Below are 24,004 nucleotides of genomic sequence, written 5' to 3'. Positions count from 1 at the left end.
CTCTTTATTAAAATTACCTGGCTCGCCAGCAGAGGCAAGAACGCGAAGACAAGATAATTTCTTAGGCTGTTAAAAAGGACTTAGGCCGGTGGGCCGCGCGTTCCGAGGGGGTGTCCTGTGGACCAGGGCGGGTCCCGCCGCCCCCGCGGGCTCCGGTGCGTCAGGGGCGCGTCAAGCGGGGCGGGCTCCGCGCGGGCGGCGGCAGCAGCGGCGGGCGGCGGGCGGCGGGCGGCGCGCACCGGGCCTCCTGCTTCTCGCTCCGAGGCTGCGGGACGGACGCTCCGGAGAACTCGCTCGCTCGCGGCCGGCTGCGCTCGGACTGCGCTCGCCGGCAGCCCGGCGGTGCCAGCATGTCAGCCGCCGTGGCGTGTCTGGACTACTTCGCCGCCGAGTGCTTGGTGTCCATGTCCGCAGGCGCCGTGGTTCACCGCCGCCCGCAGGACCCCGAGGGCGCGGGCGGCACCGCAGGCTCGGAGGTGGGTGCGGCGGCGCCGCCGGAGTCCGCTCTGCCGGGTGCGGGGCCACCGGGGCCCGCGTCGGTCCCCCTGCTTCCCCAGGTCCCCGCCCCCAGCCCCAGCGCGGGCGGCGCCGCGCCCCACCTGCTGGCTGCAAGCGTCTTGGCTGACTTGCGCGGCGGCTCTGGGGAGGGCTTCGGGGAGAACTCGGGGGAAGCTCTGCGCGCCTCGTCAGGCTCCTCCGGCCCGTCCCCGTGCTCCGGCCCGACCCAGTGCTTAGAGCCGGCCCTAGCCTCCAATGCGGCCGAAGTCTGCTGGCCCGCGCACTCCGCCGGCGCGCTCGAGGTCCCCGGCGCGCCCGCCGTCTCCGGAGCGCCTGCCGTCCTGGGCGCGGTCTCTGGCGTGGCCCCTGGCGTGGGTTCTGCCCCTGCCACGGGTCCAGGCCCCCGTCGGAGGCCAGTTACACCTGCTGCCAAGCGCCACCGCTGCCCCTTCCCGGGCTGCAACAAAGCCTATTACAAGTCGTCGCATCTGAAGTCCCACCAGCGCACCCACACGGGTGAGCGCCCCTTCTCCTGCGACTGGCTCGACTGCGACAAGAAGTTCACGCGCTCCGACGAGCTGGCCCGCCACTACAGGACGCACACGGGCGAGAAGCGCTTCTCCTGCCCCCTCTGCCCCAAGCAGTTCTCCCGGAGCGACCACTTGACCAAGCATGCCCGCCGTCACCCAGCCTATCATCCTGACATGATCGAGTACCGGGGGCGCCGTCGCACGCCCCGTGTCCACGCGCAACCTGCCAGCCTGGTGGACAGCTCCGGCTCCGTCCCCGGCCAGGCGCCCAGCCTTACCGCCAGCCTGTCCGACAGTCATTGCTGCTAGTCGTCCCCCGAAGGACAGTCCCCCAGGCCGTCATCCCTGCCTTCTTTCTGCCCATCCCTCTTTCCCAGTGTCGTTAGACCAAGGCACAGACTGGTTTCTCCGCTCTGAGGGTGGGTCCAGGCTGGCATGTTGGACCCTGGGGAGGGACTGGGGGCCTGAAAATAGCAGGAATTCTTAGACCACGTAGATCATCCTGAAAGGGGGAGGGTTGCCTCAAGACAACCCCCAGGAACTGGTGAGAAGGGATGAACCCCGGTACTCTCCAGAGTCCTGAAGATTCTCCCTTTCCTGGAAGCAGAGATGTGAAACTGGAATTCTCAGGTGCCTGAGGAGCTCCCAGTCTCAAAGGACTCTGGTGTCTTACCCACCCACCAGGGCGGACCTCGAAGAGTGTATCAGGGGTGGCAGTCTTGGAAATGTCCAGGACTGGGATGGTGAGAGGCCTTTGGAAACAGAAATGATTTCTATTTCTGTAAACAGCAATGTTTACTAATTTATTTTTAGTATCTTTTAAACAGGGATCCCAGGTTGATGGGAGGTTGAATTCCTCCACTCCCCAATTGCCCAGCTACCTCTGCTAGGAGAGACCATGTAAGAGTCCATGTGGGTGTATGGCTGGGAGATGTTTCTTGGTGTCTGGGGAATGGTGTGAGTCTGCTTTGCAGGTCCTGTTGCTTGGTTTGGAACCCTGCACTTGCCTAGTAGCCTTTCTTTCCATTTGGATTCCTACGTGGGGAGGGTAACTTCTTGGCTCACTCTCACAGTGAGATTTGTTTTAAAATTTGGAAACAACCATGAAAGCACCAGAAATAAAGGGGTGGTCCAGGTTAGTTCCCCCTTCACCTAGAGGGTGAACCCAAATGACTTTGCATGAGATAGGTCCAAAACAACATTCAGGGAAATAGGGCATGTGGTTCCAGCTGCCCACTCCCAAGCAATCTCAGGTGTGGTAGATTCTGTTCATTTCTTAATGGCTAACTAGGGGATTATTTCTTTTGGGATCTGTGCATTTTTGTTTCAGCAACAGGTGAGTTGGTAGTTTGAGGAGGGAAAGGTGAGAGTGGCTTCTTCCAAAGAGCTTGCTGCCCTGGATTTGCGGAAGGAAGAGACAGTGAAAGCTATTATCAAATAAAAGGACCCTTTTCCCCTGCCCTTGGAGACCATCCAAGTTACACCCTCAGGACCCCTCTCCCCTAGTGCAGGACTTGAGCATCGACAGTATTTATTTTGTTCTATATGTATCTCTGCTGCTATGATGAAATCGTCAGCCACTTTGCTTATGTATGTGTGAATGTGTATACATGTGACCCTTTCATTAGAGATGGGGCTGAAAGGCATTTCCTGCTCTGGTAAGGTTCTCCTTGGCCCCTTTCTGAATATCTTGTAATAGTCTATCAGTCACACTTGTGGAGGATGCCATAATCTCAGGCATCTAGTTAACAAACTGCTTTCCGCTATTTTGCAGATGAAGACACTGAAATCTAGATAAGCTCAAAGTCACGTGCTAAATTGCTGGCAAAACCCATGGCTAGAAGTTAGGTACCTGGCCTTCTAAGTGACTCCCTCATGCTTGGTTATCCTACCTGCTTTCTCTCTGGGCCCTTAGTCAAAGCACACCACTCTCCCTTCCTGCCACCTGATCCCCTCCCTCCCTGTCCTCTATCACTTCTATGTTCCTTCAAATGTTTGGTCCCCGCTGAATCCTTTGCTTATTGTGTTTAACCTGAAAGCCCTTTTCTTAGCAGGTTGAGTCCATTCCCTCCTTCCACATCATGTGGACTTAAAGTGGGAATGGCTCTTTGACATCTTGGGAGAGATTTTATCTGTTGACTTGGCGGATTAATTTTCAGTGCCAATTCTATTCCTTTTCTGGTCTGGGCTTTCCAGCTTCCTTGAGAGAGTGAGTGATATGAATCTGACATTGGGACTCTACTAAGTGCTCCTATACTAAGTGAGGGAAGGGTCCTTAAGAAGGACCAAAAAGTTATGGCCTATGACCCTGAAGAAGTTCATTGTTTCCTGATGTGGACTAAGCAGGGCAGGTGGGTCTCTACTTGAGTTACATATGGGAAGAGGAGGCTCCCAATTGTGGAGGTGGGTTTTGGTGGTGGGAAGAGTCCTTCCTTTGTTCTGTTTGTCTCCTCAGCTAGAACTGGATAGGAAGGGCACTCTGGGCCCCTTTGAGGACTATGATTTTCCCTTTCAGTAGAAGATCTGCCATTGGGTAGGTGGACCAATGAAGCTAACAAGAGAGAGACTCCCACTGACTGTTCTGGAATTGGGCTCAAAAAGTTTGGCTTTTTCAATCACCCTTTGATAAATAACTTTTCATTCTCAAGCTCCCAAGTAGTGTCCTTTTTTGGGGTTTTCTACTTTGGGGGCTTTTGTCTGGGGATGGCTTCTCACAATCTAAATGCGGCATGTCTGTCTTTGGCCATACCACCCTGAGCGCGCCCAGTCTCGTCTCAATGCGGCATGTCTTTCAGTGACTCCTCCTAGGACTTGCAGTGGTGGAGAAGAAAATACCCAGAACACTAGAGTAGCCACATAGTGGATGCAAGATTTGTAGGCTGATCTTTCTTCGTCTTGGGTATTGCTGTTACCTTTCACTCCAGTGGCCAAACAGTTCTTGAAGAGCAATTAGTGAAATGACCTGGAAGGGGTTTCCTAGTTTTAGTGGTGTCTTTGTTGCTTCTTTTGTTAATCAATGAGTGAATGTATCTGGGGATGGGTTGGGGTCAGCCTGAACCTCTGAGACCTTACCCTACCCCTGCCATCCTGAGTTCTAATGTAGGAATGACCTTGTCACAGAATCTATTAATAACACTCTCCCTGACATCTGGATTGAAAGCAGGGAATGAATTCCAGGTCATACCTAGAGTATGAGAGAATTGGATCCCCTACCATTGTTGGGAGGGGGTGAAAAGTACCAGCCTTTCCCCCACCCCTGGGGACAAGAATCTATCATTCGTCCCTATTTCCCTTTTCTTCTCCAAGTAGGGAGACATATTGGAATATCACTCTTGGCCTCTATCTCTACCTCTTACTCACTTCTCCCAAAGGAAGATTGTATTCTCTGATGAAAACATAGGAAAGAGTTATTGTGTACACACACACACACACACACACACACACACACACACACACACGTGCGCGCGCTCTTAGCTCTTTTCTCTTATTTGCACCCCTTTGCCTGTAATGTGTATGCATTCCACTCAGATCCAGCTTTTATATGCACCTGCTGAGGCCCAGGCCTGCCTTCCAGAGGCAGGTATGAAGAACACCTCTCTCTGTCTCCACTTTTGGAGCAGCCACGCCTCTTTGCAGCTCTCCAGGTAAGTTTCCTTTGTATATTCTCCTTTGGGTGGGTAATCCCAATACCAGGAATTGGGAAGGGTGGGAGAGGCAGTGGAGGGATGGAATTAGAAAGCCCAATTTTTTTCATAGATACAGATTCATCAACAAAATACTGATACATCAATAGTCATTTGTCTGATTCCTCTACTTATTACTCAGTTGGTTGAGAACCTAGAGAGGAAAGGAACATGATTCATTTTTTCTCTTAAGCCCCAATACATGCAAATATGCATTGGATGTTAAATCTTGAGGAAATAGGCACTCTGACAGGAATTGTGAAATCTAGATGTGTGGAGATGGGACATCTCGTATACCAGCGCATAGGGCTCTAGTGCTCTACTGACCATGAGCTTTTTAGTTCTTTGGCCTTTTCAACTTATAACAGCTTATGGTAGCTAGTGTCCACAGGCAAGTCACTATTTTTTAGAGGTACTGGACATAGGACTTTGCAAACGTAGGCTACATGGGTTACTCTGGCCAATCTTGGTTCATATAGATTTAGTTGAGACAGACTTGCTACTGAAGAGAAAGATGCTTCTGAATGGAAAAATTTGTTCTGCCTTTATTCTCAGCCAAAATTGCAGACAAGGACTTTTAAGGTGCAATGGCACAAGTTTCACATGTCCTTCAATATACAAGTTTGTGAGTCTCTAGCCCTTATATTGTGCTGAGGATGAGCAGGTGGCATTAGCTCAGTCTCATCCATTTGGTTCCCTTTTGTCTGCATTTAAATTGTATCCGTTTATAAGGCCAACAAGAGACCTATGGGATGGGGCTAAGTTCTTTAATTCACATGGGGTATCCAGAGTCACTTATTTATGTGCCAAGTTGGTGCCAGATGTGTTGACTATATAAGACCTACCAGTAGAATTTCAGGGACTCAAGTTGTGTATTCAACTACAGAGGAATGGTGGCTTTTAAACCTAAGTAAAAAAGAGGAATGTGAGTATTTGTTATATCAGGGTTTGAGGAAGAGAGAAGCGCTACTATTATAATCCCCAAAGCTAAGAAGAGTATTTAAAAGGGTTATGCCTGGGTTCTTCTCTCCCTAGGAATCAGGTCTATTCAGGAAATTGAGTAGCAGCCATATTCCAAATATATATTTAGATTTTGAGGTCAAAACGAGAGCAGTTTTGATGAAAAATGAATAAAGGAAGACAGGCTGATTAAGCTGGAGGAAGAGAAGGATTTCTTTAGGAGAAAGGTTGTGTTCTTAAAGGACAGAATTGACAATACAAATGAGAAAATAAGAAAGACCAGAAGCCAGCCAATCTTAAAGAAGGGATTATAAAAGAGGATGGTAGTTTAGTCATTACAAAGTTAGAGGAGGTGATTGACACCCAAGGAAATATAGCAGGAGAATGGGAGCGAACTCTCATATAAACAAACAAATGCCCATCTTCACCAGGGACCTCAGATCCAAGGAAATATTGAGAGGTACCTACCTGAATCTGTAACAAGCACAGGGAAATCATCCCTTTATCACTGAGATAGGTAAGCTAGAAGGTCACAGAAAATGTAGACATACCTCCAACATTTTAGCTTAGTCTCAGTGATATAACCAGTGTAAATGGGAATACCAATATGGCTTGGAGAATGTATAGAGTTAGGTCTCTAAGGGAAAGCATAAGATGAGACATGTGAAATATATATATAACAGTAATAATCAAATTAATAGAAATTAGGAAGAAAGCACGATCATTTCAACTAGTTCCAGAATAAGTACAGATGCTCCTCTACTTATGACGACGTTACAGCCCAATAAGCCCATTGTAACTTGAAAGTATAGATAAAAAATGCATTAATACACCTAACCTACTGAACATCATAACTTAGCCCCACCTAACTTAAATTTTCTAGGAACACTTAGATTAGCCTATAGTTGGGCAATATCACCTAACACAAAGCCTATTTTATAATAAAGTGTTGAATATCTGATGTAATTTACGTAATTATGGCTTGCCATCTTTACGCTGGGCAATTATTCTGAATTTCATTTCAAGAGTAATTGTCTTCCTCTTTTTCTCATGAAAAGCAGGAGACACAGATGGTCATTTTGTAGGCATGGGATGCAAAAACAGAAAATATCCAAAAAATGCTCGCAACATAGTACATGTAGAGTATCAGTTGTTTACCCTCACACGCACAGGCTGAGGGGGAGCCGTGGCTCACTGCCGCTGCCCAGTGCCACTGCCCAGCATGGCATCACGAGGCAGCATTGGACTGCACATCGCTAGCCCCGAAAAAGATCAAAATTCAAAGTACAGTTTCTATTGAATGCATATGGCCTTTGTACCAACATAAAGTAAAAAAAAAGAAGAAGAACCATTGTAAGTGGGGGCCCATCTGTATTTGTTAAAACTCAGTGCCAGTTTGTTCATTTAAAACCACCCTAGCACACTAGTAACAAAAAATAATTTCTGAAATTGATAAATAGTATCCACCAAAAACTTAACAGTGAGATGAAACTTAATGTTGAAAGATTGCAGGCATTCCTGTTGACCATATGGTAGAACAGAAAGATAGTCTCAACAAACTCCAGTTAGGCAGTCCCATAAAAACACAACAAAAACAGAACCCCAAATCCATGCATCAAGTAATGTAAAAGCAAATCTCTACAAAATTCAGTCAAAGGGGCAATTACAAAAATTTAGTACTGGATGAAAACTCAAAGCACTACATAGCAAAACTTCTGTGATGCAAGCAAATGATAATGGGGAAAGAAGTGTAGTTTATAGGCTTAAATTATTTATTTTAAAAAAGGGGGGGAGGGAGGACTGAATGAACTAAGTTTTCAACTCCAGAAGAAAAGGAAAACAAACCGAAAGAAAGCAGAAAGAGGTACTACCACGGACCATGCATTTCAATAGGTAAGATATTGCCAAGGGGGTGAAAATTAGTTCTTAATGATTTTTTAAAAAAATGTTAGCTATCACAATGGCTTTGGCCCTCCAAAAGGCCATACTACATAAACAGGTAAACATTTATATGTGTGGTTTAAGATTTTGGAGGGAGGGGGGTAGTGGGTAACTGGGGAAAAAAAGTCTTAAAAGGCTCCTAAAGGGTAATAAGGAAAAAGGGTTAAAAAACACTGCCATAGATAAAAGCACAAATTAGTGAAACAGAAAAAAAAATGGAGTAGAATTAGCAAAAACTCTTTTTAAAAGCCTAATAAAAATAGATTTCTTTGGCAAATCTGATTGAGAAAAATGAGAAGGCACACAAAGTTATCAGGAATAAAAAAAGACACAATCTTAACACTTGAGCAGTTCTTTACATTATAAGAGAATAATACAAACAACGTTATATCAATAAGAGTTGAAAAAGATACAGATAATTGTATAGGAAAATATAAAATTTCAAAAAGGTCTAAGAAGTTGTAGAAAATTGGAATTGCGATGTTAGTCAAAAGATCTATCCCCCCAAAAAGGCACTCAGGCTAGGCGGTTGTATAGGCAAGTTCTCTAAGCCTTCAAGAACCAGGTAACATTCATCTTTTATAAGTTGTATCAAATCATGTAAAAGGTAGAAAAGTAACCAATTTATATTATGTAGTTAAGTTGAGCTTAATACCAAAATAAGACAAGACAAGAAAAATATATAGCACTTTTGTCTATAAAGATGGGTGTAAAAATCCCAAGTAAAATACTAGAAATTTTAATTCAGCAAAGAATGAGAAGAATAATTCATCATTATCATGTGAAGTTTATCTCAGGAATGCAAGTCTAATTCAATAATAGAGATCTGTCAATATAATTCACTACATTAACCAAAGAAAGGAGAAAATCATTACTTTCTTATGTACCAGAAATCATCCATCAGAAATTGTAATAGACTAAGTGATTCCATATAGAGTAGCAAAGAATAGCAAAAAACCTTTATAGACAAGACTATAAAACTTTTACTGAATGACATAAAAGAAAATATGACTAAATGGAGATAAATAATGTTATCTGTGGATGGTAAAACTCAATACTCTAAAGATATCTGTCCTCAAATTTATATATTTAATAAAGTGAAAACTCCCCAAATTTCCAATGCAAAACCCCCAATTTTTTTTTCATGAAATTTTTGAATATTACAGAAGATCATAGGGGTGGGAGGGGGTGAGCAGGAGAAGAGGGAGAATTGCTTTACCAGATAGCAAACTATTACAAAGCTATTGTCATTAAAAGAGTGTGGCACAGTGCAGAGATAGACAAATAGGTAAGGGAATTGAATAAAGAACGGAGAAATAGACCTGTGAATACAGGCGAATTTGGCATATAAGAGAAATGACACTTTACATCAGTGGGGAAAAGACAGACTAGAAGAGAAATGCTATCAAAACAATTGGCTTTTCATGAGAAAACAAAACAACAAAATAAAACACATTTCTATGTCAGATCTTTCAGAAAAAATAAATTCCAGATAGTAAAGACCTAAACGTTTTAAGCTGTAAAAAGTATTAGTCAAGCCCTGGCTAGTTTGGCTCAGCAGTTAGAGCATCGACCTGCAGACCAAAGGGTTACAGGTTCCATCCCCAGCCCTGGTCGGGGTCATGGGGGAGGCAGCCCATTGAAATGTCTCTCTCACATTGATGTTTATTTCTTTCTCTCTCTCCCTTCCACTCTACCTAAAAATCAATGGAAAAATATCCTGGGGTGAGGATTAACAACAACACCAAAAGTATTAGTCAAAAAATCTAGAAAATCTATCACCATTGGATAAGGAAGACATTCTTGTTTAGGATACAAACATTTTTAAAATAAAAATTTAAAGATGGAAAAGACAGATTTGACTGCATCAAAATTATAAAATGTTTTATATCTGAAAAGGTAAGCAAAATTAAATATCAAGCTACACTCTCAAAAAAGATTAACAGGCATAAAGTTAATATCCAGAATATATAGAGAACCAAATATTTAAGAGGTAAGGATATATTAAAAAAAAAAAAAAAAAGTGGTCAAATGATAGTAATAGGCAATTTAAAAAAAGAACCAAGATTGAGAGATAGGGGATCTTTATACATATATAATGCTTTGTGTACATCTTCATGTATTGCTGGCATTAGTTAAAAAATTATTTTAAAATATTTTAAAGGAGGGAGGAATACTATTAAAAAACAAAAGCAGATGGTAGGGTAGGAAATGATATACCAGGAAAATGTTAATAAGAACAAGCAGGTGTGACAGGTTTAAGATGAGTCCAAATAAAATTCAAAGTAAAAAACATTGGTGGGACAAACATAGATTATGTTATATGGAGACAACTAGTACGCAAAGAATCTAAAGTGATCAAAAACCTTTTTGCCCGAATACAGGGTGGGGCAAAAGTAGGTTTACAGCTGTGAGTCTGTGAAACAGAGTTTATTCTTGCATTCTTATTTATTAATTATTGTATTCTTTTCCATATGAACGTGGAAAAGCCTACTTTTGCCCCACCCTTTATTTGGGGCATGAGCTAGGGAGGTCTAGTGCCTATTCCTGAACTCAGGCTGGGTTCCTTCCGCCATCCCCTCCCCCCAGGAATTTAGAGACCAATTTTCATTTACTAAGCTTATTGCGGGAGGTGGGGGTATGGGTGCCAACAAGGGTTAATCACCCAGGAGCCCAGCTCGTCTACACTTCCTCAGGAAACTCTTTCTTGCCAAGAGCTTACATTACATAGCCCCGTGATGGCAGAAAGGGGAGCCCTCTCAAGGCTGTGTGCTGTGCTGTGCTGTCCGTCCTCACTCATTTTCCACCAGTGTGGCTATCCTGGGGGTCTCTTGGCACTTGGTGCTTGTACCCGGTGAAGTGCAACAGGTCCTAGATCTTTTGCCTGACTTTCTCTCGCTCACTGCCGGAGCCTGTGGTCCTGCCTTAGCCTCTCCTTGTGAGGTCCCTGCGAATGCAACTTTCTTACCCCAAATGCAGACCTATTCTGGATCTTGGGTTCCCTTAGCATATCTACACCCTCTTACCAAGGCATGAAAAACATTCTGGTCCCCTCCATACCACACCGAAGCCACAGGGAACTGGGTGCAGACACAGGTCCATCTACCTAGGCACCTCTCAACCATTTCAGAATTACTTTTTGAATGGCATCACGTTGCCCCGGCACCACACTGAACATGGAGTGGAAGTGAAGGACCAGCCCAGAAGTTCCAGACTCCACCTCAACTTATCTGGGGTGCCTGGGTCAGGTCCAAGGAATGAGGGGGTTGATATGTTCCTTCTCAGGGATCCAAGCACCAGGTGGGTTTTGTGTCTACCCCTCTGACCTTGGCTTTTCCAACTGGAAGAATCCTTCTGCCTATTGATTATAGGAGAACTTTTTCCCCAGGCTACATTCTTTGCTCTTAATATTTAAGAGTGTTTGGAATTGAGAGCTTCCTTTCCTTTCCCAAAGAAGCTTTCAAGATTATTTAGTTCAAGGCTTCAGAAGTTAAACTAGAACCGATATTTACCTTCACAATCCTAGTACGACAATCATGATGTTCTCCAGGGCAAATGTGTGCCTCTGGTTAAAAAGGGAGGATAATAAGGAGGGGGAAATGACATTAATATTTTTCAAAACATCTCCCTCGCACCAATTTTTAGTCTGGTTAAAGATTGACTTATTAGTTTGAAGGTAGAACTAAGAGCAGGTTTTCCCCCGTCTCTAACTAATTGGGTCCTTACAAGAGAACACACTTGTCAGATACAATTAAAACAAAAAGGAACCTTTGCAGACCCCTAGAATCAGGAAAGCCCAAAGAAAAGGAAAGATGACAGTTATTACTGATCCAAGCAGGCACGAGAAAATGGCAGGGTATCAGCAGCATTCTGCTACCCTGCTAGTTAGTCCCCAAGGAGTTCTAGGTCCACTCATTCAGTCAAGGGAGGGACAGCAACGTGGTTAATGGGTTCCAGCAGGGGTCAGCAATGGATTGGACTGAAGTGCATCCAGCAGCCCAGAGGCGGTGCTAGAGGCTTTCCTTCCAGGGCTGTGTGTCCTCCTGGCTTTCACCTATAAGGACCGGGTTTCATGGGCCAGGATGTAGATTTCAACAAATGTTTAATGAGCACTTACAATGTGTCAGGCACTGTTCTTGGCACTTGGGCTACATAAGTGAATAAAACAAAGATCCCTGCCCTTATGCTTTTATATTCCAGCAGAAGGGATATAGAAAATAATAAGTAGATTATATAGTATGTTAAGTAATAAAAGATGGAATTAATTAAAGGTAGAGCAGGCTAAGTGGATCAGGAGTGCTGGGTGGGTATACAGGTTAGACTGAGGTAATAAACAGAGTGATCTGGACAGGGTTCATTGTGCAAACAGGAAGAAAGACTGGAAGAAGGTGAGGATGTGAGCCAGGAGATATCTGGGGAGAAGGTGTTGAGGCAAGGGGAACAGCTAAAGAAATAACCCTAGCAGATAAGATTAAGATTCAAAAAGGAGACCACCGTGGCTGGAGCAGAATTATGACCGAAAGGAAGGAGGTGCCAGGTGAGATGGACATTATTGGCATTGTAATGGCATTGGCTTTTCATCTGGGTAAATGGAGGGTGACTGAGGATTTTGAGCAGAATGTGATATGACCTGCCTTATGTTTAAAAGTTCTTACTGCTGTGTTTGAGGGGTTAAACAAGAAGCTATGTTAGGAGGTAATTGTATTAATCTAAGTAAGAGGTGATGGTAGCTTGTACCAGATTGATGGGAAGGAGGTGGTGAGAAGGGTTGGCTTTAGGGAGCGAGAGAATGAGAAGTCAGAGCGACAGAATTCTTTGGCCCGAGCCGCTGGCAGGATGGAGTTGCCATCAACTGAGATAAGACTATGGTGGGGGCAGGTTTGCAGGGGAAGATCAAGTGTCCAATTTGGGGCATGTTAAGTTTTAGACAGAGGTCTAGGCTAGAGAAAAAAAAAATGTGGAAGTTAACAGCATATCTAAAGCTCGAAGTCTGAGTCACATCAGCGAGAGTGAATGAAGAGGAAGAAGAGAGGAAAGGCTAGTGATCCTTGGGGCACCCCAACATGAAGAATCGAGGGAGCTAAGGAGAAACCGGAAAAGGAGACTGAGCGGATATGACTAAGTTAGGTAGGAAAAAAGTGAAGAGCATGATGTCCTAGGAGCCTAGTAAGGAAAGTATCCAAAAAACAAGTGGTCCACATTGTCAGCCGCTCATGCTAAGTCAAGTAGGATGAAGGCTGGGAGCTGGCCATGGACTCTAGCCATTGACTACTGGTGACTTTTCTAAGAGCAGTCGTGTGGAGTGATAGGAGGAAATGCCAGATTGCAATGGATTCAGAAAAGAACAGTAAGAAAGAAGCTGGAGACCATGAGTATAGGACACATTTTGAGACATTTTTCTGCAAATGGGAGCAAAAAAAATGGAATGGGCATTGCTAGGGAAAAAATGGGGTCCAGAAAAGTGATTGCTTATTTTTTTTTTTTTTAAGATGGGGGGGGGGGCAGCTTGTTTATGTGCTAATGAAAATTATCCAAGAGGGAGTAAAAGTTGTTAATGCAGGACAGAGATGGGGGAGAAGAGCAGGAGAGAGACCCTTGAGAAGGCAAGGGCAGTAGGATCTAGTGTAGAAGTAGAGGGATTGATTTTTAGCTAGAAGCAGGGTTACTTCATTTGTGAAGACCCCCGTAAGGTCTGATCCACATTATAATGGCCTATTAGTTACCGAATTACTAGAACAAAATCTACGACGGGGCATTTGCTTCCGTGATGAATTTCTAGGTTGGACGGTAAAAGGGAAACATCCACCATGAGTCTTGAAGTATTAAATTCTGAGTTTCAAATCATATATTCTTTTTTCCTTGGATTGCTAATATCTCATAATTTCACAGCACCATTTTTAAGGTGGAATGAGACTTTTTTAAATCTCCTTTATAACTGGAATGACGGAGACAAACAGGGTCTTCCAGTCCATTTTGGTGACAGTTGGCCATTAGCCATATACTAATGTCCTTGCCACAGGCGATCTTGCCTTGTGGCCCAGGAGGCCCTGAACATGCATTCAGTTCTGGTGAGAGGACCGCTGTGACTATGTCCAGAGTAGTTCCTATGCTATACATGCAGTTTTGTCCTGGAGCCCTGAAAGATGGATGTGCCCTCCCATCTCCCCAAGTAATTGCGTAGCTGACACACAACACTTTTCTCAGACAGCCATCAGCTTAATGGGTTTTGAGTCACAGACCATGTCACAGTGATATTCCCAGGAATATTTATAAGATTCCTTAGCCATTCACTGTAGCTGTTTTAGGTCCAGGACTAAAGGGTATCAGCATCTACTCTTTATACTTTGATGGAGACATAAAGCATTTTATTGACTAAGGAGTGGTAGGCCAACCTTCCTAATATTGCCCAGAATACCAAATTTAATTTAATTCAACAAGAGCTGAAAGTTGCTTTTCTCCGGAACTGTAATTAGGAGCCGATGGTGGCAATATGTGCAATCAGAGCTTCAGAGACCACTTTTTTTTTTTTTTAAGACTCAACTTTCTGCCAGAGCTCTAAGGGGCACATTACCTAACAAGGAAGCCTCAAGGGACAGAGGCCGGTCAGGGTAATGGAGACTTCAGCCCAGAATGACAGTGCTTTTCCTGTTTACTGACTTTAATTCTTTTGCTTCTTGGGTCCCCCACTTGAAGAGGCCCCAAGGTAGAAGACTGATGGGTGACTAAGTCGATAAACTGGAATGAGATCCCGGTAATTAGATAAGTTGACAAGGCACTGATTCTCCTTCTCAGAAAAAGGCGCCTTCAGGGGGAAATCTATGTGACAAAAGCCATTTCATGCTCAGAAGTTAGAAAGGGCGCTGAGACCCTGGAGCTTGGCTATGCGCAAATACCTCTAAATGGGTTGTAGATAAAAACGTCATTGAGACAGTCCTGCAAGAAAAGTTTGAAGGGGAAGGGAGCACCAAGAAAAAGGTATTGCCACACTACAAAGTGTCACAAGGCAGGAGAATTTGAGCAACCATAGTTAAGCGTGCAGAACGTGTGCTGCTTAGCATCACGAGTGAAGAGGATGCTGCTGGTGGGAGTGGACAGAGATGTAAAGGAAAACACTGGCCGTGTCAATGGCAGCAAGTAACGGGGGTGGATGTTACATCTGAGCCAAGTTAAAGACCCACACAACAATCTCTGAGAGTCACCTGTGGCCAGTCTTTTAAAGAGAACATAGGAGAGAATTAAAGGGATACACAGTAAGAAAATGACCTCTACCTAAGACCAGCAGGCATAGTTGATGAATTTTCCTTTAGTGCCACGAGGCAGCAGGCTTTGCCATGCCATTTAGGGTCCCAGCAAGAAACAGGTGACACTCAAATTGGGTAAATGGAGGAGAGTTTAATAAAGGCACTATCTTCCAAGGTGTGAGTAGAGATTACGCAAGGGATATTTCAGTATCCTGCAGCTAGTAACTTGGGGTGCCATTACCATTCCTAGACTTGAAGGTGCAAGGAGAGAGGCTTAGCAACAGGTCACCAGAACCCAAAGAGAGAGCCATGCAGAGAGGATGACAGGTGCAGTGTTCTCTAGTTAAGGGATGGAGCCAGCTTATAGAAGCCTGCCAGGAGGGAATCAAGAAAAAATCACCCAGATCTCATTTTCCTCCCTCCCACATTTTTTTTTCTTTTTTTGTTTGGTACGTACCCTTAGCGGGAACCGAACTCGGAACTCTCTGGTCCGCAGGCCGACGCTCCAACCGCTGAGCCAAACCGACCAGGGCCCACATTTTTTTTTCTTCTTTGCCCACCAGTGGCCAAACCAAAACTTCTGGAAGGCAGAGAAGAAAAAAGTATTTTGACTGGGTCAGACTTCTGAGGATAAAGAAGAGCAGAGAAAGGTGGAGAGTGGATATTGAGGGATATCAGAAGATATACAGCAAAATATCAATAATTTTGGAGGACTAGAGGAATGCCAATTGTCCTTTTTTATTAAAAAATATTTTAAAAAACTTCTTTAGATGACAGAACAAAATATCTGCTATTTACTCAAAACAAGACACTACATATGATGTGTAAATCTAAGTTACATTCCCCAAGAAGAGGAGTAAGTGGTGTGGAGTTAGTGTGGCCGATAACATGAGTTTATAATTTTATTTTTTTTCTTTATTGATTTTTAGAGAGAGGGGAACAGATAGGAGAGAGAGATGGAAACATCGATGAGTGAGAACATCAATTGGTCACCTCCAGCATGCCCCCCAAATGGGGATCAGGCCCACAACTCAGGCATGTGCCCTGACCGGGAATCGAACCGTCATGGGTCGATACTCAAGCACTGAACCACACTGGCCCGGTGATCAGTTTATAATTTTAATGCTCCTTTATCCTTATTATAGAGCAAGAGCAATACATTTCCACTGTAGAACATTTAAAAACATAGATAAACCATGAGGAGAGAATAAAACTGTCTTGTAATCCCACCTACTAGTGTGAACCACTGCTAATATTATGGGATATGTTTTTTTAGTTTCTTAATTATGCCTTGCATATGTATTGTAACTTTTTATTTTTTCATAATTTTAGACTGTACACAAAATTGCAACATACCCTTCACAGTAACCCTCAAAATGTTAACTTTTCACATTTTCTTTATTCATCTCTCTCTCTGTATGTGTGTGTATACACACACATATACACATACATACACGAATATAATTTATACACACATGTCTTTCCTGAATCATTTGATATACTCAACTTTAAAATTTTAACAGAGACAAGTTATGCCAGCAACCTCTAAACCATTAATAATTTCCAACTGTAATAGGAAATCTTCAAACTTAAGAATAAGAGAAGAGTAATGATAACAAAACCTTCCAGGAATTTCTATCAGAGCAGAACAGACTTAGCTATCAGCTGATCACCCTCAGACCTTTATAAATACCCGGGGGGCTTACTGCAATCCTGAGACACACTGTGAAGGGTCCTGGGTGACAAATGCCTAGCCATGATGCTACTAATGGGGATGAGACTCTTTAAACTGGGCTAGCCTACGACATCAGGTGGCCATTAAAGAGCCCAGAGAGGGGCATCAGAAAGTCACCTATGAGGAGATGTCTGGAGACACGGGCAACCAGGCAAAAAGTTATTGTGGGTTGGCACCCCATCTCATTTAGAGTGGAGTGTGTTATTGTGGAGAAGTCAATTCCAGGGGTCCAGTTGTAAATGCTCAGTATACAAGATATAGAATTAATCATCTGGGCCAGAGTACGAACAACATCTCCCACAGTGGAATCACTAGGGAGCGAAGAGAAATCAAGGCCTTCTGTTACCTGTCAGGTGCTGATTTTAGCAGAATAACGTGTTGGGCTGGATTTCATCATTTTTCCAGCATAACACATCACCTTAAGTCCTGGCATAAAATAGAGCCAGATGCTAAAATGCCTTCCTAGATTGTTTTCCAAGTTGAGCCTGTTCCCCTGAGGTGTACAGTTGAAAATGTCAGATTGTCCACACTTCTGAAAGCTAAACAGCAAGAGGCTCGTAACAGGGTCAAGCACTACAGAGCAGCATCGAGCTGGATGTCAGTAGACAGGAGCCAAGAAAGTCCAACTCAGGCTTCCTTTTTTTTTCTTTATTGATTTTTAGAGAGAGAGAAAGATAGAAACATCAGTGAGAGAGAACATAGGTTGGCCGCCTCCTGCATGCCCCCCACTGGGAATTTGGCTCACAACCTGGGCATGTGCCCTGAGCAGGAATCAAACCGGTGACCTCTTGGTGCAGGGGTCAACGCTCAACCACTGAGCCACACAGGCTGGGCACGACTCAGGCTTACCAAGGAGTAGGGCACGCCTCTCCAGACTTGGCCTTGTTTTACAAGAGAAATTGCATTATTTTCCTTAGAAACTGAGACTTACAGGTTTCAAGGAATTTACAAAACTATCTCCTGACTCAAAAGAGAAAGACCCATTTTAACACAGTGCTTCCTCGCAGAGTGATTTTCCTGAGGATACCTACAAAGCCCTGTAAGGCAGGCTGGCAGTTGTACTCCAGGTGAATCTGTAACCAAAGCACCACCGCGGGATCTGCCTTGTGCTTTGAGATTAGGAGGAAAAAGTGGATGAGACGGACTGGTGGGGGCCAACAAGGCAGAGAGGAGGCCAGGACTACTCCCTCACCAAGTTCCAGTTCCTAGATCCTCCAAATGCCAGTGGGGCCAGGAGTTAGCTGCGGAGGGTGGATGAGACTGGGGACTACAGTCTTGCTAGGAGAGCACCTTGTCCCCTCTGCAACCGTAGACAGTGAAATTACCACTTGGTCTACACTGTGCCCATAGACAATAAGCCAAAGAGAGACAGAGAGTCTCTTCGTGGGCAACCCAGAGGTTTCTACCTTTGCTGTCCCTCCTCCCTACTCCATCATCAGGGAGAGAGACTGCCTCCCTCCACTCTAAGCCACTATAAACTAGGGTGCATAAGGGGTTGAGGGGAGACTATAAAACCATACATAAGATTTTAAATTTGGAATGAACATCAAGGAGTCGTAAGAACTAAACATGACTGAATAGATGAATTACTAGACATCACTAGGAAAGGAAGTTTGAAAAGAGAACAGGTAATAGCAGTCATTAAAAAAATTTTTTTTCACTTTATACCCAATAGCTGAGAGTCTTCTCTAAGATAATTACGTTAGACTCATACATTCACCTCCTTCCCTTCCTAAGACACCTCAGTTCTATCCAGACTCCTCTCTCCATTGTTTCCCTCTTTTACAGCAGCAAACATATCAAGGATTAAATGCATGCCAACCAGTATCATAACCTCCTTTGAAACCTATTTTTCCAGTGGCATGAGGAGCCCCAAATGGCCAGGAGGTGGTCTCAGCTGCTAATTCAATGGGACCACTGCGGCTCTCTTGGTGGAAGCATCCTTCCTCTGATATTAGAAGCTTTAATAAGCCGAGCACAAAGTTTTGGAGAGAGACATAAAAACTTTGCAAGTGGTAGAAGAATCCCACTTCGACATTTACCCTGACCCATGTGTGCTGGCTTTGGAAGAAACAGCCCGTGTGTAGTACTGTTGCCCCGCTAAGCATCCCATCTTGCAAGTGTTGCCTCTCAGCTGACACCAAACTTGAGTCTTCAAAAGCCTTTCTCCCGAGTGACTTCTGCATGATGCAGTGCAAGATGAAACCAATGAGTCCCTTGGACTTAATTAACCTTTTGCTCTATTTCTTTTATGAAAGAGTGAATTTCTTGGTACAAAACAAAGTTACATGAGATATTGTGTTTGTGAAACAATAGTAAATCTAAAAATGATCCTCATGGTAGAGAAAAGGCAGGGAGGAAAACAAACTCTTACCTGAGTGTTTATTTCAGGGGGGAAATAAGCGGTCCCATCCATGATGGAAGGGACTTGGTTTATCACTCACTCATCCACCACCATTCACCTGACTGTGAGGGTTCAGGGGTTGTTGCTGCTCACAAATCGATAACCTGAGAAAGAAAACAACAACACGTTATTGAACCTGTGCGTAAACTCCAAATCTGTCACTACTGCACTTTGTTCATGGGCCGGTGAAACCAGCAGTGCTCGGCGAGAGCCTAGTTTACATCTACAGGAGAGCTCCCACTACCTAGTGGTAATGCAGCCTTCTCTGCGGCAGGAGCCTAACGGTGAGCAGCCACAGGGGACGCATTCTTACACTCTGGGTTTACTCTGAGCAGTTCATTCATTCATTCATTTTCCATCACTCAGGGTCCCAGCAGAAACAAATGGTACACAAAAATGAAGATAGTTCAAGAAGGTAGAGACAGTTGTTTACAAAGGTGTAGGCAGCATGTGGGGAAACCACAAATGATAGTTCTAATAATCTAGTGCTGTTAGCACACCTAGACCCAAAAAACAGAGGGAAAGGAGAAGGTTCCAGGACCCAGAAGAACGAAGTCATGTAGAAAAGGCCACCTAGAGGAAAGTTATAATACTCATTTGCAATAACCAAATAAGGAGTCTGGGGAATAAATAATTTTATTTCAGTCTCCTTCTTCCTTCCCATCTCCTGCTGGGGTTCTATTTACCAAACCTAACCAGAAGCCAGAAGACAAGGATGCAGACCAAGCAGCTCAGCCTCCCAGGGCCAAGAGCAGGAGATGGACAGACGGGTGGAAACAAGTGAAGAATGGACCCAGAGAGGCACACAAGAGTTAGCCGGCACACATTTCTTTTCATTTTTTTATGTGTGTTTTTATTGATTTTTTAGAGAGAGAGGAAGGGATAGGAAGAAAGATAGAAACATTGGTGAGAGAGAAACATCGAGCAACCCAGGCATGTGCCCTGACCAGGCATTGAACCATTGACCTGTTGGTGTATCGGACAATGCTCAATCCACTGAGCCGCACCGGCCGGCCCAGCACACATTTCTTTGAAAAGTATTTATCAAGTGCACCTCCTATGTGACAAACACTATTCCAGATGTTGGGCACAGAGCAGTAAAAACAAAACAAAACAAATAGCAGACAAAACCCCCACAAAAATGCTTAATTTCATGAAGCTCATAAAATATATAGTATATTGCATATTTACAAGTAATAAGAAGAAGATAAAACAGGGAAGGGATATAGAAAGTGTTGGCTGAGGAGGGCTAATCACAATCTTAAACAAGGGGTCAGAGAGGGCTTCGGAACAAGCCTGAACGGAGTCGGGAAGTGAGCCTGTAGGTCTCTGGGAAAGCAGACCATGCACAGGGAACCACAGGTGCAAAGGCTGAGATGTGAGCATGCAGTGTATTCGAGGAACAGTGAGAAGGCTATTGGGTGAAGTAGACGAGCAAGAGAAACAGTATTACGAGATAATATCAGAGAGGAAAAGGAGGGGTGGGGGGCAGGGTGGAGGTCACACCACCCTATCAGGCTTTGGAGAACATTTCTTAAACTTGGCTTTTACTCTGAGTGAGAAGGGGAAACACTGGAGGATTGAACAGAGGAGCAACGTGATCTGACATGTGCTTACATCATTGTTCGGGCTTTTGTGTTAAGATAAACTGATGTGGGAAGGAGGATCCGGTGTGGCTCAGTGGATTGAGCACCGTCCCATGGACGAAGAGGTCCTGGTTCCATTCCCCGTCAGGGCACATGCCCGGGTTGCAGGCTCGATCCCCATTAGGGGGCGTGTAGGAATCAGTTGCTTGATGTTTCTATCTCTCCCTTCCTCTGGCTTTCAAAAATCAATAAAAACATGTTTTTTAGAAAGAAAGAAAGAAAGAAAGAAAGAAAGAAAGAAAGAAAGAAAGAAAGAAAGAAAGAAAGAAAGAAAGAAAGAAAGAAGGAAAGAAAGAAAGAAAGAAGGAAGGAAGGAGCCAGGTTAAGAAAAGGAGACGAGTTAGGAGGACGTCGCAACAATCCAGTCAAGAGACAATGTGGTTTAGATCATGATGGCAGCAGGGACAGTGAATGACCAGAGTGACAGGGTTGGCTGAAGGACTGACTGAATGTGGAACTGAGGAAGGGAGAAGGTTGATGGCAAGGTTTTTTGGCTATTGGAAAAAAAATAATTGCTATTGACTGAGATAGGACAGAGTGCCATAAGTCTACACTTGGTGCATATTGTACTGGGTGGGTATTAGAAGCTCAGTTTTAGACATGTGCAGCATCCAGGTGCAGAGGGGAAGGTGATGGTGGATATATCAATCAGGATTTTAGCAGAGGGGGAGAGTTACATATGCATGCAACAGCATGGTGCCCTGGAAACGAACGAGAGGTGATCAGCCGTGATAAGTGCTGCTGATAGTTTAAATAACATCTGACCTAAAATTACCATTAGAAGAAGCAATGCAGGAGACATTTGTAAGAGCAGTTTTAGTAAAGTGTTGGGGATGCAAGGTGGTTTGAAGTGGGATCAAGAAAAATGTGAGGAGAGATACTGGAGATGGTAAGAATAGACAAACCTTTCAAGGAATTTTGCTATAATGGAAAGGAAAGGGAAGTGGGGTCATGATAAGTTTTTAAAGACAGAAGAAACTTAAAAAAAATTTTTTTATCCTTACCTGAGGACACTTTTGCATTCATCTTCAGATAAGTGAGTGGGAGAGAGGGAGGAATAGAGAGAGAGAAACATCGACGTGAGAGAGACACATCGACTGGCTGCCACCCACGCAACACCAACCAGGGCTGGGGACAAACTGCAACCAAAGTACATGCTCTTAGTGGAAACTGAACCCGGGTCTCTCTAGACCGTGGGCCGATGTTCTAACCACTGAGCAAAACCGACCAGGGCAGAAACTAAAAATCTTTTCCCAAACCTTATTGTCCCCAGTCCTTCAATCTTGAACAATTAAAATTTATCTCAGAAATTGAGGTATGAGTCTATATTAAAAAAATAATCTATCAATAAAATTCACAACTTCAATACACTAAAAGAAAAATTCAGGAAAAAAACCTTATACAATGAGGTGGCAAAAACATTTGTGGCGTTTTTTTTTTTAATAAACCCCTATTTATAATGACAAATACCTTTCAGAAAAGTAGGAATAGAAGAAAATTATTCCATTTGATCAAGTTTACATGTCAAAAATAAGCAGCAGCCATCATTACTAGAGAAACTTCAGACCAGGAGCAAGAATAAGATGCCATCATCTCTGCTATTGTTTATACTCAACATCCTGGTCAACTTTATAAGGAAAGAAAAGATTGTAAGTGGATGAAAGAATTGGAAGAAAATAGATAAAATTGCCATTACCTGCATACAATATGATCATCAATCTAGAAAAGCCAACAATATCAACCAACCATTAGAATTAATTTCTCTAAACCAATAATAACCAACTAGAAAATGTAATACAAATAAAACACTATTCACAGTAGCAACAAAAACTATGAAGTAACAAGGTTTAAATTTAATTCGATATGCATAAGATTTCTATGAAGAAAACTTTCAAACTCTAATAAAGGATATAAAGAAAATCTAAATAAATAGAATTGTACCCTCTTCAATGGTATAACTTGATAACATAATACTTATTTTGGAGAAAACTAATAAAGAATATAAAGAGGGCGCTGGCTAGTTTGGCTCAGCTGTTGGAGTGTCGGCCCACAGACCAATGAGTCGTGGGTTCGATTCCAGCCAAGGGCACATTGCCTGGGCTGTGATTCATTTCCGGCCCTGGTTGGGGTCATGCAGGAGGTGGCCACTGTGTCCCTTTCATGTTGCTGTTTCTCTCTCTTTCTCTTTCTTCCTCTCTCTCCCTCCCACTCTAAACAAAAATGGAAAGAAAAACCTTGGGTGAGGATTAGAAAGGAAGGAAGGAAGGAAGGAAGGAAGGAAGGAAGGAAGGAAGGAAGGAAGGAAGGAAGAATATAAAGAGGGCCCTGGCCAATTTTGCTCAGTGGTTAGAGCATCAGCCTGCAGACCAATGAGTCGTGGGTTTGACTCTGATCAAGGGCACGTGCCTCGGTTGTGGTTGGTCCCTAGCCCTGGTCGGGGTCATGTGGGAGGCGATGTGTTTCTCTCACATTGTAAACCAGTCAATGTGTTTCTCTCACATTGATGTTTCTCTCTCTCCCTCTCTCTTCCTCCCACTCTATCTGATGATAAATAGAAAATATCCTCAGGTGAGGATTTAAAAAAAAGAAGAAGAATATAAAGAGGATCTAGATAGATAAAGTTTTATGCTTTGTATGGTATGACTTTATAGTATAATAATGTTTCCCTAAATTCAACTATAATTTTAAATAATCCAATTGAAAATTCCAATTAGACATTTTGAGGAAGATGATAACCTAACTCTTAAATACGAATAAAAGCCACTCTAAAAACATCAAACCTTTAAAAAAATAAAGAGTATAGAGGTGGACTCTACCCTACCTGATATTGAGAACATTGGCTCTTTATACCTGATATGAACAAGTTTTGGCTCAAGAACAAACAAACGGACCAGTGGAATAGAATAGAGAAATTAGAGACAACATTTATGTATCAGAATTTAACATATACTAAAGAAGGCACCAAAAACTCATTGAGAAATGAAGATTGATTGATTGATTGACGGATTGACTGACTGACTGATTAGTAGATGATGTTGAGGAAACTGGCTCACTATGTGGATGATATAAATTGGATTACTATCTAACATCATCACTATATTGAGAAATACAAACTGGATCCTTAGCTAGCACCAAATACATAGGGGGACTCAAGATAAATTAAAGACTTAAATGTTGGGGGAAAAACTTATAGAAAGAAAATTCAGAGACTATTTTTATGTCCGAGGAATAGGAATGGACTTAAAAAAATAAAACTTTAGGAAACATAAACCATAAGGCAAAACGCTGATGAATTTATTTATATCAAAATTAAATCTTTCCAAAACCACGAGGTACTACTTCACACCCACTAGAACTGCTCCAATT

The 24,004-nt window shown here is 43.4% G+C and overlaps 1 protein-coding gene across 1 annotated transcript; it reads left to right on the top strand.

Annotated features, from left to right (window-relative positions):
• Positions 1-350: 350 nt before the first annotated feature.
• Positions 351-1,728, top strand: KLF14 (Kruppel like factor 14). The gene has a single exon (XM_036247658.1). It carries the CDS (start codon positions 351-353, stop codon positions 1,335-1,337), a length of 987 nt encoding a protein of 328 aa, XP_036103551.1. The 3' UTR covers positions 1,338-1,728.
• The last annotated feature ends 22,276 nt before the right edge of the window (positions 1,729-24,004 follow it).

This window comes from Molossus molossus, unplaced genomic scaffold (genome assembly GCF_014108415.1).
Source record: "Molossus molossus isolate mMolMol1 unplaced genomic scaffold, mMolMol1.p scaffold_m16_p_7, whole genome shotgun sequence".
Lineage (NCBI taxonomy): Eukaryota > Metazoa > Chordata > Mammalia > Chiroptera > Molossidae > Molossus > Molossus molossus.
The sequence above is the reverse complement of the archived record's forward strand: the minus strand, read 5'-3'. Positions and strand labels throughout refer to the sequence as shown.

Excerpts from the sequence above, each read along its gene's own strand:
- KLF14 (XM_036247658.1), top strand. The coding sequence starts at position 351 with ATGTCAGCCGCCGTGGCGTGTCTGGACTACTTCGCCGCCGAGTGCTTG.